The 20,026-nt window shown below is 45.6% G+C and overlaps 2 protein-coding genes across 2 annotated transcripts; one reads left to right on the top strand and one right to left on the bottom strand.

Annotated features, from left to right (window-relative positions):
- Positions 1-1,066: 1,066 nt before the first annotated feature.
- On the bottom strand, positions 1,067-11,501 carry LOC8053758 (protein lifeguard 1). The gene is made up of 4 exons (XM_029993884.4): positions 11,227-11,501; positions 8,022-8,243; positions 7,032-7,258; positions 1,067-2,384 (listed from the first exon to the last, which is right to left on the bottom strand). Exons 2-4 carry the CDS (start codon positions 8,241-8,243, stop codon positions 2,279-2,281), a joined length of 555 nt encoding a protein of 184 aa, XP_029849744.1. The 5' UTR covers positions 11,227-11,501; the 3' UTR covers positions 1,067-2,278.
- A 338-nt stretch (positions 11,502-11,839) lies between these two features.
- On the top strand, positions 11,840-19,793 carry LOC8053766 (DCN1-like protein 3). Its single transcript, XM_002434852.5, has 3 exons — positions 11,840-12,000; positions 15,409-16,343; positions 18,667-19,793. The coding sequence occupies exon 2, from the start codon at positions 15,445-15,447 to the stop codon at positions 16,327-16,329; it is 885 nt and encodes a 294-aa protein (XP_002434897.2). The 5' UTR covers positions 11,840-12,000; positions 15,409-15,444; the 3' UTR covers positions 16,330-16,343; positions 18,667-19,793.
- Positions 19,794-20,026: the final 233 nt, after the last annotated feature.

Raw genomic sequence — 20,026 nt, 5'->3', positions numbered from 1 at the left:
AGTGCCATCTATGGGGGAAGGCAATTACCAGCTTTAGACATGGTGGCCAAAGGATCTGGAGTGCCATCTGGAGGTTTGAATCCCTGCCGAGGTGCCTGCTCATGGTGGCTTATTGCGGAGAAAGCGCTGCATAACGGATTTCGGTTGAACATCAAAAGATCCTTGGGTGTTTTAAATTAATATTGTTTCCTTCGCTAGGAATGGCTTGGCCCACAAAAGTGCCAAATTTGACTTTTGCCATCAACTAGATTTCTAGGTTCTGAGGAAAGGTTGCATTAAATCTGCGAAACCAAGGGTATGCATGCCTGCTTCCAGTCGGATTAACTTTGTCCGCTATATTGACCATTCTGTTCCAACTTTAACAGCCATTCTAGGCCCATTCGACCTTGGACGGTACGATGGACTGGCTCGAGAACCGTCCACATGGTGACTGCAGGAAACCTTACAAATAGTCTAGAGGGCTCATGTTTTTTGTTGGCAAACTTCGCTGGATTTTGTAAATTCTCACTTGTTCTAAACGGGAGACTGCTACTGAAGAATGAAAGAAAAGAAAAATGAATTCGGGATGTTGATAATGTTTAGGAGGAAATCTGATCTTCACCCGAGATTTGACTCTTGTGAGGAACTTTAGCCATTGCAGGAGGGCTGGTAACTTGGCGTTTTTATCACTCCTCATCTCCGCCTGTTTTGATCTCTGCACTGGAGGAATTCCTTGCCTACAGCAAAGATTTATTGCACAGTAGTGATTGGTTACTTTACTGGATGGCTCCCAGTAGAGTCTGAAGCACCACGAGCTGAATTTTTCTCCAACGACCCGTAACAAATGACAATCAATTTAAGACCGATCATCCATAACTTTGGTTCTAGTAAAGATATTCAATATCCAATCGCATATTTGGAAAAGGTGCGAGATGTGTTATATCAGTGTAGTTTATTATAAGCATTCTTTTATAAATTAGAAAATTACTCTGAGCACCACATAACTGCCCAAAAAGTCCCAGCAAAGACAAACCTTGCACAAAGGCTCGAAAAGACTGCATGGCAATGGCAAACAAGAATCCACTCGTGATGCTTAGAATGTGAAACAGGTTTTATTTTCGTTCTTCCGTGAGGTGATAGTTCTGTAGCAAGATGCTTGTTCAACGCTGTGGCATAGTAACAAGTACGGCCGGGAAACTTTTTATACATAACCGTCGTACATTCGTGCAGATTTTGATCTCTTGAAAAATACCTTGGAGGTTCAAAATTGTCCTGGGGCATTTCAGACTAGGGAATGTGCTTGCTCAAACTGGATCGGCACGTGTTCGGGAAAAGGTAGGCAAGTGAACAAAAGGGAATGGTAACGTTCTGGTCTAACCGTACACCAAAAATCTGAAATAACCCAATAAAAACTTCATTCCTGTTCATTGCTTATTCACACAATCTACCGGCGCAAAAACCGCGAGCACGAGCCAACATTTTTGGAAGGTGGTCCCTCCAAAGATATTTCACGTCTAAAATATATGAGCTTTCGTTCTTAGGTTTCGCACCAATAAGGAATGAAATATAGCTCTAAATGATACGCCGTACAACCCCAAAAAATAGTGTCTTGGCTGTTCAGAGAGGTATATAATACTTAGTCTCTATGACAAACGCATAAAAAGGTAACGGGCACTAGAAACTGGAACGTGCTAATCCGTTTGTCTTGCTTCTTTGTACTGCCTTATGTGTTGGTGAGTCTGCCCCACTTGGTGGTACAGTAGTGCTACCTGGTGGTGATGGGGGGGATCCACTGGCCCCTCTGAGAAAGTCGTGCCTCCGTAACGCTTGCATGCACACATTAGACAGGCTGCAAAAGTATGGTATGTGCAAGACATGCTTCTTTTTTTGCACCTCATATGGTGTGCCAACGAATTTGCCTTGCTTGCTGGTAGCATGGTAGCACTACCTGGTGGTGACTGGGGGAACCACTGTCCTGTCTCAGAAAGTTTTCTTCATAATGGTTCCATGCACAAATTACACATACTGCCAAAATATGTGCAAGATGCGAGCGACAAATCATGTTTGCACATTCTAGTTCCTAATGTCCTGTACTCTACAAAAAAAAATAACGGCAACATATTTTCAAGTGTAAAAGAGCAACAATGCGGCTATAATACAGGAAATAACGAGGGGAGGTGGGCACAATTTGGCTAATACTTCGAGCATGCCACAAGCGAGTGCGTGCGGACGGCACTGTTGGCGAACGTCGGCCGTGGTATGGCAACTGAATGGGCCGGCATTGGCCCGACGTCGACATTCAGTCGGTGAGCCAGCAGCAGAACCATGTGAGGCAACAGGTGCCGAGGCAGCACTTGGCGAGGTCGTCGACGCGGTTCGAGCTTTGGGGCTGTTCTCGGACCACCCTGCGACGACGAGAATGACGGTTACGTACCGAGACGGCAGAGCTCTTGAGACACGCCTGTCTGTTTTCGAAAAAAGGGCATATCGATTGACAGTTTTCTAGATGCAGGCGCAATGGGCCGACATTTTTGGTAAGAACTGAATGGGTGTCAAATTTTTATTTAAATCTTTTTTTGCTCTGTGGCAGTTTTAAAGTTGAGCCATCTGCGGAAGTTGCACTATTTCTGGCAAGTAGGCTTACCTGCACCTACACTTGTACTCAACTTTTGCTCTAAATTTTTAATGCTCTTTAAAGAGAAACAAAAACATTTCATAATTGTGACCTTGACACAGATTCAATGTCACCTTTTGGTAAATACAAAGTTTGTCGCATAGTTTTACCTACTTGCTTACATGCACATCAGCATTAAAGAGTAATAAATTCTGCCAAGTATTAAAAAAATCTTTGCGGTGGATGTTCGATTTTGTCACGAATGACAACTGATGAGGCGGTAAATAACGAAACTAAATGTTTAAGGGGGGGGGGGGGGGTCAACCTGGGAATGTCAACATTTAAACTGCTCACTCATTCAGCACGATATCTGCAGGTGATGGCAACGTTTGTAGCAAAGTTTCAGCCCTGTGAACCAAGTTTATGAGGTACTATACCCCCAGAACGAAGTAAAGCACAGCTTCCAATGGAATCTGCTTAATGAATCTATCGTTGAGAAATGGTGTTGATAACCATATAATTTTCTGGTGGAATGCATGCTGAAATACCTGTTGTTGATTACACTAAAAATATGCATTTTTAAAGTAAAAAAAAAAATGCACGAAAAAAAAAAAAATTTTTTTTTCACATTTATGAAGTTTTGCAAATTACAATTTTTCATAAGAAGAGAACACGAAAATGTGAAATCTAAGTTCATAGTAACCGGATCCACAAAATGTTCGCACTTCAACATGTCAACATGCATGCATGTCAACAATCAAAATAACCTTAGGCTCACCTGACCTCTCCGTCAGTAGAAAAATTGCTTGTCTGTGTTTGTTTCACAAGATATATCATCATAACCCAACACTACGTCAGCACCTGTTAACAGAACCATCTTATGTCTCATCTCATGTCGATCACCAAAGTAGGCATCCCTCATTGTCAGACATCAACCTTTAAAGGGACCATGAAGGCAGTTTCGAAGTTTTATTCAACGATTTAAATGGATGTCAGGCACGTCTCGGATACTGTTGACCAAGTTCTAGCCCGAACAGAAGTTTGGGTGCCGCACCAATCGAGCAAACAGGCGCGGTAATAATAGCGCCGGGAACGATGCCCGAGACCCCACCGAGGCGGCGGCAGAAAGGTAAACTAAATTGCGCCGTAGAAGCGTGACGACAACGGGCTCCTCGTCTGGCGGTTGGTTCAAACGATAGACGCGCTCTTGGTTTCGATTTCGGTGGTGAGATGTGATGAAAAAAGTTTATTTGAACGTTGGATAATCTTTTGAAGTTGTAGTTGGGAATTAATAGGTTTCATACCGTGTATAAAAGCATAATCTGAAGCGACCCCTCCGTTTGTCACTGGTTGAACGCATCCCGCGCTACTACCTCGGGCGCGTAACAAGCATCGAGCAACCATGGACAAAAAAAAAGAAAAAGAGGTACGAGCGCCGGGGGCGGCGGACTCTTGGTTTTGGTTTCGTGCGTCGTCTCGAGTTCGCTTTGCGAACTGGTGTCTCACCAATCATGCCGCGTTTATGTGCAGTAGTAGGTTGCGCGAAAGGTCGGCTAAAGACGTGCGGTCGATCGCGTGACGTTAGTTTGCATAAACTGCCGACCGATGCAGCAATGCGCAGCATTTGGTTGCGCGCCGTCGTCTTGCGTAGAGCTGTGGACAGCGGTGTCAGGATTTGTTCGTTGCATTTCCGACCAGAAGACTTTGAGCAGCACCTTCACGTCAGCCGGAGTCTGGGTAAAAACATGAAGTTCCCGCGTCTGAGGAAAGCGCGGCGTTGTCGTCCATTTCTTCCAGGTTTTCTTCACAGACCACCGTGCGCTAGAGCGAACCACGGGAACCACACTGAGTGTGCACTAAATCCTACCGATGCCGACAGTGCTCCCTGACGTCACTTCTCTTTCCAGAGGCGAAAAAGGGAAGAAATCTGAATGTTTGTTTCGGTTTAGGAAATTTATTTATTTGCAGGTACAGAAATAAGAGTCACAACGTTCTAGAAAAAATTGTATGGCATGCCAGGACCCCAATGCTTCCGAAAACACCTTCTTTTTTTAAGAAAATTAAATTGCCTTCACGGTCCCTTTAATCAGTCTTTCATACCTACATCATCACTGGAATGGAATCGCCTTCCCGCACTTGTCGCCGGCTTAACTGAGAGCGCCAATTTTAAAAATGCCGTTCCTGATTATATTTGTTTTTTGTTGCATTAAACTGCCATATTTCATAATATATATGTTCTACTTTGGTCCACTTCCCTATGTAATGCCTTCGGGCCCCGAGGGACTCAATAATCAAATAAATAAATAAGCCGCAAAAATTGAGTCTCGATAGTTTCATACTGGAACTATAGATTTATTTAGCGATATTTATGCCAAAATGTGGAACTGAGAAAAACACATTCAAAATATTCGAACCTCTACCTTTTCTTCAGCATCAATAAACTAAACATAGTGTATAAAAAAAAATTGGAGTCTAAACAAATGACATTTTCTGGGAATACCCTTTAGATGTTGGCAGATGTAACCAACACTTTTACAAATTTTTTTGCAGAAATGTGTTTTTCTCGGTAGTACCCCCCCCCCCCCCCCCCCCCTTTTAATGTGGTGAACTTGCGCCAAAACAAAAAAAAATAAACTTTCACCCTTTCCACCCTTGTGAAGAAGGAACAGCAGCGGAGCTGTACTATGTGCTGCCATCTATGAGCGACGGCGGCAACCAGACAACCGGCAAGTGGATTGTCTGGTTGCTGCCGTCGCTCGTAGATGGCGGTAGCTGTTCAGAAGGCTGTGTCGAGATTTATTTGTCCATGGACACAAAACTGGGGAAACTAGCCCTTAGCAGCTCCGCTGTAAAATAACAGAAGGCATCAGCACAGCGTCGCATGCGTCGAGTGTCAGCGTGAACGCAGTGTCGAGCGCTGCTGAAAAATTGACTCCATACGGCGCGGCTTCTCTCGAGCCTTCCCTGGGAGCCTAGAACACTCTACCTAGTTCGTACTGGAACTACACATTCCGAGCATGAACAAACTATGTGTCTCTCCATCCAATGTCCTAGAATTTTCTACTTACATAAAGAAAAACGACAAACGATGGTGGAATTTATACCCCGGCCACCTGCGTGGGAGCTAAGACCGCTGCCCACTTAAATTGCTGTGCACGCGGCAATATAAGAACAAAAATTGAAGGACGTTTACAACACCCTGTAACGCTGAATAAGAGCGCAGCTCTTGAGGAGGAGGAGGAGGGGAAAGTATGCCCCTCCTCCTCTCCTACTCCCCTCTCATTTTGCGTAAAATTGTTGCTTCATTTCCTGCGAAATTCCGTGGAAAAATTGTGGGGAAATTGTTCTGCTAAACTTCGCAGGGAAATATTTCCACTAACTTTAGCGGGAAAATTTTTCTGCTAAATTTAGCGGGAAATTTTTTTGCTAAATTTAGTGAAGAATTTTTTTTCGCTAAATTTAGTGAGGAAATTTTCCACTAAATTTAGTGGGTAATGATTTCTGCTAAATTTAGCAGGGAAATTTTTCAGCTATTTTTAATGGTTTTTTTTTTTTACCTAAATTTAGTCAATTTTTTTTCGCTAAATTTAGTGGGGAATTTTTCAGCTAAATTTAGTGAGGAAATGTTTCCGCTAAATTTAGTGGGAAATTTTTCTCATGAATTCAGTGAGGAAATTTTTCTGCTAAATTTAGTTAGGAAACTTGTTGATTAAATTTAGCAGGAATTTTTTATGCTAAGTTTAGTTGGGAACTTTTTCTACTAAATTTAGCGGGGAAATTTTTTCACTAAATTTGGCGGGAAAATTTTCTTGCTAAATGCGGCAGGACATTTTTCCAGCTAAATTTGGTGGAGAGCTTTTTCTGTTAGCGGAAACATTTTTCGAGGAAATTTAGCGGAAAAATTTCCCCACTATATTTAGCGGAGAATTTTTTCCGCTTAATTTAGTAAGAAATTTTCCCCCTAAATTTAGGAGGAAATTTTTTCCGCTCAGTTTAGCAGAAAAAATTCCCTCCTTCTCCTCCCTCGTGACCTTTGTGCATTATGGGAAATGTCCCATAATGCAACGCACGGTTATGCCGACAGCATCGCCACTCAAGCCGAAAACGGGTGCCTAAGAGTTGCGCTCTAAAATGGTGAAGAAAATTATGTTGACTTTGCTCTCGTTCCATTTCGTCCGACAAATCCCCCAACAATTCCACAAGAACACTTTTTTTTTACACTTTTATTCTATGAAGTTTTTATATCTATGAAAACAATAGGAAAACTTTGGTTTTCATTTTTGTAGTTCTTGATCAAAGCAAGGTTTTTCTTCAACATTCTTGCAAGCCAAATGCAACTCGCAGCAGTAGTGCCTTCACGCTAAGTTACACCGTCGTAGCTTGCAAAACATATTTTCAAAATTGATTAAAGGCAGCTAAATGTATGTTAAATGCTTACACAGTGTTGCCTGCAGGGTAGCCGCCGGCGGCACCATAGTACCCCTGGGCGGCGCCACCGCTGGGCACCGGCTGTCCGGCGTAGTACCCGGCCGGGTTGGGTCCCTGTCCCTGGCTGTAGAACCCGGGCGCCTGCTGGCCGCCGGGCACCGGATAGTACCCCGCGGGGGGCACCACGCCCTGCTGCTGGCCGGCCGGGTAGTACGTCGATCCCTGCTTCACGTAACCCTGCACGAAAGAACAAAGGAGTTTTAGCTAGGGTTCTTGGTTCCCGTGATAAAGCTGAGACGCACAGAATGCGAGGTGACATTTGTTTACGCTCGTTACCTTTCCGTTTATTACTAACGCTAAAAATTTAGCGGGAAGTGTTCCACCACTAAATTTGTTGGGGGAAAGCCTGAATCAGTGCAGGATTATGTGCCGAATCAATTTCCCTGCCGAATTAAGCGAAAAAACCTGAAATGGTGCGTAATTATACACCGATTCGATTTCCAAGCTGAATAAAGTGGGAAAACCTGAACTGGTGGATAATTACACACCAATTGCAATCTTTGCATTGAAAAGTCCTTTGTGAATTGTGGCTGCGTGTATTTAGATTTTAGATCGATATTCCCATAAATTGTGAGCTTCTTAAAACTTTTACGTTGTTATATAGGCTCCCTATGGATTCATGCTTAGTTATTTTCTTACGTTTTTCACTTTTTATGTATAAATATTGCGGTTAGGTACTCGCTAACCGTGTTTATTTGACTTGGAAGGTTGTTTCTGTATTTGCTGTCACTGCAATTCTGAAGCTTTAAAAATCGCAAAACTTGGTGTATATACCAAGTACCCTATGGGCGTTCCATTTCAAGAATAACCTACCCGATTAATTTCCGCGTACCAACCCCTCTAAGTGGGAAAACCTGAATTGGTCTACAATTATGCACCAATTGTTGGTGCAATAGAGTCCTACAAAATGACTCTTCTGCCGGTTGACAAACAACGCCACCTGTGCGGAAGGGTTGAACACTGCTGCCCCCTGGTGTTGCTGTGGCACCGGAGGCGCCCAACCCCCGGTCTGCTGAAATCCTTCCCCTGTAGCGCCAGGGTTGTAGGGAGGCGGGGGTTCGTAGGCTCCCTGCGGATACGATGTTGGCGCCTGTGGGTACGATGGCGCCTGTGGGTATGACGGTGCCTGTGGGTACGATGGCGCCTGCTGTGGATACGCCATCTGGAAACCAAGAATGTGCCTTATTTCTCATTTCTGGCACAACTTTGCCAGGAGCACTTTTGCATTCACCTTCGAGGAGCAATGTAAAGCTACACTGATTTAAAGAGACACTCAATTCTCCAAGAGGTTTTCTTTTTTAACCAGGGTGTCTAGCAAATTACTATTTTTAAATTCCCTGACTTTGCCAGGTTTTCCCTGACAATTTCAGATGAAATTCCCTGACCACTGTAGAGGCGGTTAGGTATATAAGAGCATTACAACACAAGGCACTGAGCATTGAGCGCTGTGAGGATCATTTTGCACGGGCTTAATAAAACTTGCATATTCCGAAATATTTGGGTTTGTCCACCACGTAGAAACAAGCACTTTCTTGCCGCCGACATCGTCAGCAAAGAGGCCACTTCTGGAAACGCGAAGAAAACACAACGCTCAACCGTGCACGTCAATAACCGAAGGGCAGCATGGCCGCATGGCCGCCAGATGCACACTTTCGGCTTAAGGTTTGGGTTAAATTACGGTCTGCGACCTTCCCATTTGTTACTAAATCTAGTAGCTCTAACTGAATCTAGCCTAGTGTCGTGCCCTCAATCCAATTCAAGGCTTGGACTGGATTTGTCGGCTCCCCCTTCGGCATCGGGTAGCATATTCTACATCAGGTAAGCAGAGCCAGCGCTCCGCTCTAAGCAGAATTTATTGCCTCTTTTTCTGCCCCCAAGTTGTTGAGCCTTTGCTCATGGAACTCAATGGCGTTTCCAGCTCATTTTCCCTGACAGGGCTCACTTTTTAACAATATCCCTGACAATTCCCCAATTTTTCCCGGTAATTAAAATTTCCCTGACAATTCCCGGTTTTCCCGGTCGCTAGACACCCTGTTAACTTTCATAACTTTTCTTAACCCAACTCAAAGTCTGTCTTGCGATGCACGCTAGATTTAATGCTTTTAAAAATGCTTAGTAGTACAACATTTATGCTGAAACATGTTTCCATTTCAAGGTCAATGTAGCGGAATGGAAGTATGTTTGGAATCACTCCCGACTTGAAGTCTGTCTTGCGACAGAGATATTATGCTAGATTTAATGCTTTTGTTTAAGGAAAGCTTGATGTTATGATATACGGGTCCGACCCGTGTAATTAATTAAAACAGCATTGTAAACAGAATGTTCTCACCAACTGCTTGTTACACAGGGTGTGCAGAGGTAAACAAAAAATACCCAAACTTCAGGGGGAGTATGTTACTTCCGGTTGGCTATTGTTTTTGCCTGTTTTTGAGGACCTTCAGTGAGTAGCACATACCTTAAGAATCTCACCACCGAAGACTAACTGCGGTACCTCCCAAAATGTACTTTTACTTGATCGACAACCTTTCCTGTTTCCTTGGGTGAAAAGAAAAAACACTTATTTCTTGAGGAAATGGCGACAAATTTGCCGAAAGTATCGTGGGTGCATCTTCAAGGCTTCTTATTCGAATAGCCTGGTTTATATACCCAAGAATGACTTAATATCTACAAATCCCTAAACGCGCTCAACTACTTCGTGAACAACACAGCATCGGTGATTGGCACCAACCTCTTCCAGGCACCGAAGATTTGCGCCGAAGATTTGCACAGAGCTTACCCACAAAGGTTGCCAAGCTGGGCCTTGGTTTAAGCAGGCAATCTTCGAAAGTATTTATTACGCTTCCTTTAGTGCAATGTGAGCCTCTGTAATACACCCTTTTCTGGTGTTTTGGCTTTGGTAGTCAAGGTTTCTCTCCCAGAGCACCGTGCACATTGCATTTGTATGTGCCGTAATGGCCCATCGTTGTAAGGAGGTGGTCGGTCGAGGTGCCGCGGTGCCAGCGCCTCTTTCTCGCGTTCTGCTGTCAGTTCGCAGCACATTGAAGTAGGCTAGCACCATCTACCAATGCCATCGCCCTGCGATCGCCCAGGTTCGGTGACGTCCCTCGTCTCGAGCTAGTCAAAATAACTCACTTGTGACGTTTTGTTTGTGCCGGCACACATTGGCAACTTAAAAGCACGACACTGGGGAATTTCCAGAGCATAGCTCACACGCACTTCCTCGTTGGAGAACCAAGACTCGGAATTACTCCTCTTTCCGTTATGGCGGTCGGAAGTGGTGCAAACACACCCTGTGTATGGCAATGATTGTAGCTCCCAAGGAAGGCTACATGATTTGCAGATACGTAACAACCCTTACGCTTGTGCGCCTGCTAGCCGGTCGCCACATATATCGCGGAGGAGTGGAAAAGGGGAAAAACAATTTGGGGTAAGAGGTGCGCTGGCAACAAAAACAAAAAACAAAAAATGAAAGTTCTATTTGCAACGAAGCTCATTTCAGAAGAAGCAGCTTCTGAAATCAATGATTTCGAGTAACTGTGCATACGCAGGAGGTCGCAACTTCGCAGGATTTCATTAGGAGCTGTATCCTTCGTACAAACAGAAAAAAAGAAAGAAAAGTTTCTGCGGATCCTTCGTACAAACAGAAAAAAAGAAAGAAAAGTTTCTGCGGATTCCCTTGGCTTCGAATTTTCATTGGCAAGCTTGCGTTCTTTTTCACAATCCCGCGTCAGTCTAGATCTAAAGACGGACAAGAGACAACAGCGCCCAAGATAAGCGCGCAACAAAATCGCGAGTCGAGGCCGCACACTGCCGTTAATTGTCCACTTAATGATTGACAGGCATTGAATGTAACCAGTGCGCAAGTGCGCGGTTTCGGAATTGGAACAAAGCGGTTCTGATCGGTGCCTCGTTTGTGCACGTTTGAATCGCAGTATCCGTTTCAAGGAATGAACCCAGTCTGCCACGTACTTGACAGCGGCACCGCACAACTCAAAGGTCAGAGGACTTACCAACTGTCAAGCGCTGCTCGACCGAGCAAGAACATCTACATGGACATTGATCGAGTGATAAGAGCAGCGTTGACCAACAAATAAAAGTGCGTTTACACCGACGTACTTCTGAATAGCGAGACACTGGGTACTCACCGTTTGTTGCCGCGATGCTATCGAGCGGTAACCTTGAGAATCCGCTCGTCGAAAAACAAGTATTCTCGGCTCAAAGCTAAATTCCTGCCAAAGCGTCTGCCATAATGCGATAATTCGTTCCCGAGTTGCCCTCGAAAAAAAATGACGTCAGATTTGAATGGTGCGTTCATTTGATGAATCCGTGTTGGACGAGTAATAAGAGTGCATTGTTTTTGACTGAAAATTAGTGTACACCAATCATTTTTAAAGCTGGGTTATGACGTAGAAGAGTGAGTAGAGGTTGCTTCCACCAGCTTGTGCTAAATCGAACACTCACGTTTTAGACGTTCGCGATTGGCCGTTTGTTTCGCAAGTTTCGGTTTCTTCAGCTAATCGCGTGCAAGAATTAGATTTTGAGGATGATGATGATAACGTGTTTTTTTTTCTTTTTTTAAAGCGCCAACTAGTCGCTGCGTTTCGTTAAACCTAGACTACTAAAACAACTGAAAAATTTGGTTTATATTGTTTTCTAAATAATATCATGTTATTAATAATTAAAGGTTTGTAATATGTCACTGTTTATTGACAATTAGTTTATTGGCTTTTATTTAGTCTGCGAGATCTCCGCCAAGTTGTGCCGCGATCGGGCAAATCCCCTGTGTGTTGTTGTTTATCTTGTAAAAGGCTAAGAAAAAAAAAATTTTGTTTTTGCCGTTTGTGTGTATGCTGTGGTCTGCTGTTTCTCTCGGCGCAAAGTATCACCACAGACCAGCGGACCCCATCGTTATGTGAAACGTAAGGCCTTAACGTTTGTCGACAACGCTACCCAAAAAGTCTTCGCAGTCTTCGCGGGTTGCCCTACGTCTGAGCAACCGCATCAAAAATCGCAGCTCACAGGCCACGCTGAGGCACAAAAGAATGGAGCCTGATTTGGTCGAGTTTTTGTGGGCTTTGTCCGAATCACGGTCGCGTGATATTTTTCCTCAAGTTGCTCGGTTACGGTTCGAAGACCACTGAACAGTCTTAGAGTTTGACAGGGGTGCGTTTTTCTCCCGTGGACTGTGTAGGAATAGGATGTTGTTTGGGACAAGTCTCGACATGTGACGTATGCTCGTTTTCGGTGGCTGCGTCTGTAGATGTAACTATGAAGGTATGCTTTCGCGTGAGGGATCGTGGGTTTAATGTAACATTGCGAGGAGAGGGAAAGATTACGATTTTGAAGCGTTGAAAGATGCTACGAAGATCCATATGTGCTTTAGTTTTTCAGACGCCGTCGATTAGACTTCGTTCTGTCGGGAGTTTGACGCTGTCCCAAGCACGCGTCTTTTTTATAAATGGAAAAGAAAAGAAAAAAAGGCCTTAAGTTGTTATGCTTTTGATCTTTTAGCTATCGTTTTTCTGAAATTTGTGTCTAGATTCACATTTTTCTGGCGTATACCGCGAGCAGCATGCTTTAAAGTCGCCTGGTCAGCCATATTGTCATTCGCTGCTGCCTTGTTCGTGTTTAGGAATTAAAAATGATGCTTTGTTTGTTGGTTTTTACAGCCAACAGAGCGCACGGCGTGCGATTATAATAGTCATGCATCATGTGTCCTCTGCCAAGTGACTAAAAAGCTTTCCGCAAGAGATTTTTTTTTTCGTAGTATGAACGGCCCAAACATTAAATGTAATGAAGCCATGGTGAAGGTGCAGGCTAGCTGGTGTAAATTGAGCATAGTTGTAAACTCGAGACTGGGGATACGGACAAGGGACAAACACAGAACGACACGACAGCCGCTTAAAATATTATCTTGAACTCAAGACTGTTGCGCGAAAATAGGTTACATTGGAGTCATTGTTTCTTCCCTCAGAGTCTTTACTTCTCTTAGATAACGACTCATGCTGTCAGAAAAACTGCTCACAAAAGCAGAATGGGTGGCTATTGAATAAGGTAGAGTAAGTCTCATCTATTCGGCAAATTGATTCTTTGGCTCATTGATGTTTTCTCATTTAAACAAAGCTTACATACAAGAAACAGTGCAATCTCAGTGTTTCACGGCTTAAGAGGATATTTCGATGGTACGAAAAGCACGCCCGGCCTTTTACGCAGTGTTTGGCGCTCACCCTATCAAGCTGCAGCTGTGCTCTCACAAAAAGTGAGTCACAGCGAAAGAATTTTGCATCTTATCAGAGCAGATTTCTTTCGTTAATCACATAACCTTGAAATAATCTTGCATGTTTACCTTTGTGTCATCTTTCGAGCTCATCTAGCCGTGATAAAACTCTCAAGTAACAAAATCAACACCTGGAACGTATGAGTGCACTCTGGCTGTCCTGTTGGCTCTCTGCTGGCATTGTTGATTTCAAAAATCCCCAGATTCACCAAATTTTTGTTTGTGTGCTTGATTCAGTATCGCTTTCAGTGAGAGATTTGTTGTAGATCCCATACCTTCCAACAAATGGACATAGCACAAGAGAGCTGACTGACATAAACATTTTTTTTTTTATGCCTTTGTTGTGAGGAATCAAACTGACTGCGGGGAAGGGGGGAATGTTTTCTGTATGCACACTGGTGAATAGGACAGTCAACACTTCGGTTTTTACCAGTGTGCAACAAATATGGTTATTCATAAATACAAAAAATAGATTTGGTGGCAAACAATAAAATAAGTAATTCCGTGACAACACTGGAAATGAATGCCTGGACACGGAACTCTGTGATGATGTGATGGTAAAGGTCATACATTATTGTAATTCTGGGTTTTCTAGAATGCTTAGGGTGTGTAGATAAAGTTTACATCATGAAAAGATGATTTCAGCATCCGCTTTTGTGCCCGTTGACGCCATGCTTTTAAAGTGTGTAAGTCGTTGTGGCAGATGGCCTCTCTTCTGCTTTGCTAAGTCAGTGCCATTTGGGTTATGTTATACAAAAACTTGGTGAGGAAAGCCCATTTGTTCTTATGGGCAAGCCTCTACAGAAGGGTGGGGTTAAGGAATGACGCCAGCCGTTCTGAACGTTTCCTTGTTAAACACAGTCCTCTACTTGGTTGCTATAGCAATCATGTTCCCGAGAGAAAGAATGAGAAAAGAGAGAAGAAAAAGAAAGCTTACGACGCTCCAAACGTGTTTGTTCTGCTGCGACATGCCGAATTTATGCAGTTGGTTTTGAACTTAAGTTCATCTTTATAAAATGCTCGACGCCTGTGTTTTCATGAAAAAAATAAAGCTAAAACGACAGTGTACCAACCTTGCAAGCAATATTTTGCTTCCGCTTTGTGTTCACGAAAGCCCCTGCTGTTTTGAGGCGACTGAATTGCGTGTGAATGCGGCGGACCTTTTTCCCCAACAGTCACCAACGGCTCGAAAAATGCGGGGCGCAGAGAGTGCCAAGCATGTTGTAGCTCCACAGACTAATGAGAAGCCGATAAGCATGTCGAGGAATGAATTGCGATGTGGGAGGTGTCGACGTGACGAGCCATGATTCACATTTTTTGAGCTATTGGTAAACAAGACGTTTGTCAGTGCTGCCTCTGTGTACCACCATCTCTACCCCCACCCCACTCTCATTGAAAAATTGGTTCGTCTAGACATGGGTGCTTGTTCGGTAAAAACCAAGATGGCAGCGGCGTGCACGAGAAGTGAGGGAACTACGGCAGCTTGCACACTTTATCGAGATGTGTCTCACAAAAGCCCTGGGACAACTGGTTTTGTTTTCAAGAAGTGTTCATTGTGACGCCGCATTATCTTCACCCCCCCCCGGTCCTGACATGGCTACAACTGGGCTGCTGACTTCCAGCATCGTAGGGACTTCTCACTGTACATAAGTGACCTGGATAATACAGTTAATGGTTTCTCCTGCCCAAGAGGTCTTTCCCTTTCCATTGCAAGGAAGCGGATATCCCTGCTGGTGTTCTAGTAGCTGCCACAGTATAATGAATATTTGCGGCGCTTTGGAGGAGGTGGGTGCTTAACATATGATCAGAATTTGGAAGTTTTGGAAATGTTAATAGTGGGCGCTTTCCCGGTACTTTACGGGATGCCGGCGTGTGTAGGTCGTCTGATAGTCGAGCCTTGCTATCCGATGGCTTTGCTGCGGCGCATGCCCATGGTTGCTACACTGGCGCTTAAACGAGGGATTTTTCATCCCTTGGGGCCAGACTAGCTTTTGAAGTGTGGCTGCTTGCAAATGTGTGTTGATTCATTGAAGGAATTCGTATGCTGCAGAGCCATGGTCAGTGACCAGGGCACCGCCCTGCACCGATGGGGAACGCGCTGTGCTGCTGCCCGGACCCCGACCCCGGCCCAGCGTCGGCCGACCGCCCACTGAAGTTCCTCGACTCGGCCGGCGGCAAGTCCAACACGGGTGGCGGCAGCAGCGCCCCGTCGGCGGCAGCCACGCCCGACTGGCCCGCCCCCGACTCTGCCCCCCAGCCCCCCGACTCTGCCCCCAACAGCCAGGGGGCCGTCACAACCACCCTGGGCGAGCGCCTCATGCTCTACCCGCGCTACTCGGAGGCGCGCGCCGCGGCGCTCTTCGAGAAGTACCGGGACGCGGAGGACGACGCGGTGCTCGCAGAAGGGATCGTGCGGATGTGCCGCGACCTTGGGGTGCGGCCCGAGGAGTTCCGCGTGCTCCTGCTCGCGTGGAAGTTCGGGGCGCGCCAGATGTGCCGCTTCAGCCGCGAGGAGTTCCTCTCGGGTTGCCGCGCGCTCCGCGCAGACTCGACGCTGGCGCTCCGCGCCCGGTTTCCCGACATGCGGGAGGAGGCGCGGGACCCCGCGCGCTTCCGCGACCTCTACCGGTTCACGTTCAAGTTTGGGCTGGAGGCGGGGCAGCGGGTGCTGCCGACGGAGATGGCGGCGCAGCTTTGGCGGCTGGTGTTCTCGGAGGCGCCGCCGGCGGTGCTGGAGCGCTGGCTGGCGTTCTTGGAGGCGCATCCAGAGGTGCGCGGAATCACGGGGGACACGTGGAACATGTTCCTGCACTTTGCGGACACAGCTGGGCGGGACCTGAGCACCTACGACGACGCCGAGGCCTGGCCGAGCCTCTTTGACGACTTTGTGGAGTTTGAGAACGACCAGACGAACCAGAATGTGCCGCCGCACCCACTCAAGGGACCGCCCGACGAGGTCAAGGCGGACTGAAGGCGTTGCGGCAGGTTAGGACCGCTCCATTGCCTTTGTTTTCTTTTTTTTCTTGTTTTGTTATTTGTGTTTGAGCTCACCCTATAATGAAATCAAGCTCTGAACCTTGTTCTTTCGGTTTCAGTTACAGGCCATATAATGCTTGTTCAGACATTTTGCTTTTGAGAGTCGCTGGCTGCATCACGACTCGTTGCATTTCACTGCGTTACGTTGCATGGACCTCGGTTGCCGTAGCAACCATCGCATCTGAAGCAACCGAAGGTGGGCATAATGCATCCGGTTAAGGCTCGTTCACACACTTGCGTTTGACTCCGATCGACTCTGACTGACACAAGAGTGCTTTTTAAGCCTCTATTGACGGCGTACGACCGGCTACATTGCTGCACAGCCGGTCATAAGCCGTCCCAAGAAGATGAAAAAACGGTCTTATCTCGGTCGCTTGTAGTCAGATGCAAGTGTGTGAACGGGCCATTACGCTTGGGCGCAGATGTCTGAATCAGCCCTAACCTTTGTTTTTGGAGAATTTCGACCCTCACCTGCTCGATTGTTGTCTTCAATATCAAATTTGTTGCCTTCAAAATAACATTTCTATAATAACAAAAAACGAAAACAGAACCCCAAAAATAACAATAAAAAAATTATTGCTGTTATCTCTTGGCAGAGCCGCAAACTAAGCTATGAGCAAGCCTGGTTCGTCCGAAATGGTTGGGTGCGTAAACCGGGGAAAGCATACGAGCTATACTCATCCTGAAAGGTTTGGACAGGAGGGCTCCACGTTGACAAGCTAGGCTTGCCCCAAACAGTTAGGGTGCTGGAGTGCAATTTACGCGCAAGAGAAGTGCACAGACAGATGAGCATGATGCCGGCAGCGGACGCAACTTCCTCCTTGTCTTTGTCGTTCACACGGTCAAAGTGCAAGTGGGAAAGATGGCAGCATTAGCAGTCGTAGTTGGCGGTTTCCATACCCAATGCCACACCACAGCTGAGTTTAGCAGTTTCTGCTCTTGACCCAACAAGAAAATATGGCAAAACATGAACCTATCTGCCACTGAACTGAGATTGTATGTACCTCTCGAGCCACCCCTCAACCTCTCAGTTGACGTTGTCACCATGTCGCAAAAGCGAGGTGCCTTTGTTGCACATTGCTTGTTACCCCCCCCCCCCCCCCCCCCCCCCCCAAAAAAAAGAAAAAAAATCTTAAGAATAATAATTTAATAGATCATGCTTATTTGGTTTAAACATTTGTAGTTAGGAAATAGCAATCTTTTAACACAATACATATTTTTAAATGTAGCAGATTGATTGATCAGTTTGTCCAATCACTGATAACACCACAGAAGAAAGAATTACTGCAATTTTAAAGTCCAGGTTAAGGAACAACATTTTCTGAATGTAATCTTGCTATAGTGCATCATGTAAACCATTGGTTTCTCAATGTATCGCACTGCAATTTACTATGGAGGTGCAAGCAGGTAATAAAAGTTTACGGTGAAAAAGAAAAAAATAGCTTACCTTGTTTAAAAGAAGAAAAATACGACAGAAAGCTGTTCTGGGTAACGTACGCTTCCATTTGCACACAATGCACACTTAGTGAGGAGTGCTGCCAACAGATGGGGTACGCCGCGTCGATGGAGCGCCGGCCAATTTGAGTTATGATAGCAGACAATCTTGCAGAAGAACCCAAATCTGTCGGCAGCACTTCTCAATGTGCGTGCGTCGTCTGCGAAGCGGCAGAACAGCATTAATTGCTCAGAACAGTTTTCTTTTTTCTGTTGAACGAGGTAAGCTTATTACTTGATTTTTTTCACTGTAAACTTCAGCCACCTGCTTGCACCTCTGCAGTAAGTTTCAGCGCAATACGTTGGGAAGCCAATTTTTGTGGGCCGTCTAAAAATTGCGTCTGTGTATGTTTTAGATGGCGGGAGGTTGGTCACCCTGGGGTCTTTGGCGTGCGTCGCATGACCGCATCCTGGTATGATCCTTGTTCAGTTTGAAACGACGGGTGGGGATTGAATCCAGGGTCTCTGGGTTCCGCAGTGCAAGCTTTCGCTCTACACACTTCGATCTGCGGCGTGTTGATACGCTCGATCACCGATCAACCGAAATCGGCCTGCTCTCATCCTGCATTTTCGTATTAGACTTCGTCCCATAACTCAAAAGCTTGCGCTAAAATGTCTAGGGTTAAGGTGCGTTTGACGAGTTTTTTTAGGGCGCCTCGTTGCTTTCTGGTCTTCACCGCGTGTGAACTTTATCTGCCTGAAAATTTAAATTTCAGAAATCGCAATTGCACAACTGTTTTAAAGTCACCAGTTACACCACCATCCCTGTGTCTTCCAGGTGTGTGCCTGCAGTTTCATAACAAGGAAAAAAACTAAACGCCGCCTCCTGCCGGTATTGTGACAAGGAGGTGGGACTAGCCGGACCGTGTGGCAGAAAAAGACTGCTTGCCTAAGCTACGACGAAACTTCCGTCATCCGCACAAAGACAGCCGGTCCGTGGCCAGGAAGTTACGGGCGTCGCCCCTACGACCCGTCGATCTCGGCTCTGGGAGAGCCGAACAAGCAATGGCTGAAGCGCTCCGTCGAAAGAAGCAACATCCACTGCGTAGGCGACCTCCGGATTTGCAGTGGGTGGTTTTAGCTGTGAGCTCGTTGTAGCCGGCCCAAATCTACAGCTCTCTGCTGCGCAATGCACTCTTTCAAACCCCATCACGCAGTCTGCAGTGCATTAGGCTTTTATAACCCATCGAACAACATTGGCAGTCACCCTGAAGGATGGTTTACATTTGTGACTGCTTTGCTTCTGCTTGTGACTGCTTATGGCGATAGAACACACTGACGCTATTTATTGGGTTACATTGGAAGACTTCCGACCTACATATATTTTATGCACCATTCCTTCACTGCCTGCTTGAAATGATAGTAGCATTGTTGGAAGAGACCATTTTTCGTAGATAATGCATTAGCTTGATCTCTCAACTACTGCAAGCCCTTCAGCCTTGTTATAGGAAGATTGGAAAGCTTCCAGGGCTGCCAATGAGTAGCGCCAGTGTACTAGTGTGTTCTCTCCTAAGTAATTGCAACACAGTTGACCGCGTATGTGTGAACTAGCCTTAAAGTCGCTTTCGGCACGTCGCAGGCGTGTAGATTCGAAGCCTAGCGTCTGCCGACACAATTATTGAATTGCAGAACACTGACACCAAACTCACATTAAATGCACACCGAGAGCGGATGAGTAAAATATGCCAACCTTCGACAACTGTCGTGGCGGCTACTAGATGGCGCAGTGCCTAGTAGCGGCGTTATTCGTATGATTTAGTTTTCGGAGAATGCAATTTATTGACGCCAACATTCTTGAATCAATGTAGTTGCGACACTCCTGATCGAGTCTAGTAATTTATTGAGTTGTATCGAATTTTAAGGGGAAGCTGAAGTGCTTCTGTATTTGAGCAAATAACAACAACACTTAAAGGGGCCCTCCAACAGTATTTGAGCGTCGACTTCTTTTTGCGGTTTTTACACGCTAGTGGTCCCGGAAACCCAGTGGACAACGAAAGAGTTTGAAAATATTAGCGCATCATATTTTAATTTGACAGCTCGGAAACACCTCCTCCGACGGTGGCGCCGCGAGGTGCCGAATGCGCGCGCATAACGGCGCTCCCTTTCACTATACGTCACGTATACGTCACATTTTTTGG

The sequence above is a fragment of the Ixodes scapularis genome, unplaced genomic scaffold, assembly GCF_016920785.2.
Source record: "Ixodes scapularis isolate PalLabHiFi unplaced genomic scaffold, ASM1692078v2 PGA_scaffold6__148_contigs__length_123643588, whole genome shotgun sequence".
Lineage (NCBI taxonomy): Eukaryota > Metazoa > Arthropoda > Arachnida > Ixodida > Ixodidae > Ixodes > Ixodes scapularis.
This window is presented reverse-complemented; position numbering and strand designations above follow the sequence as displayed.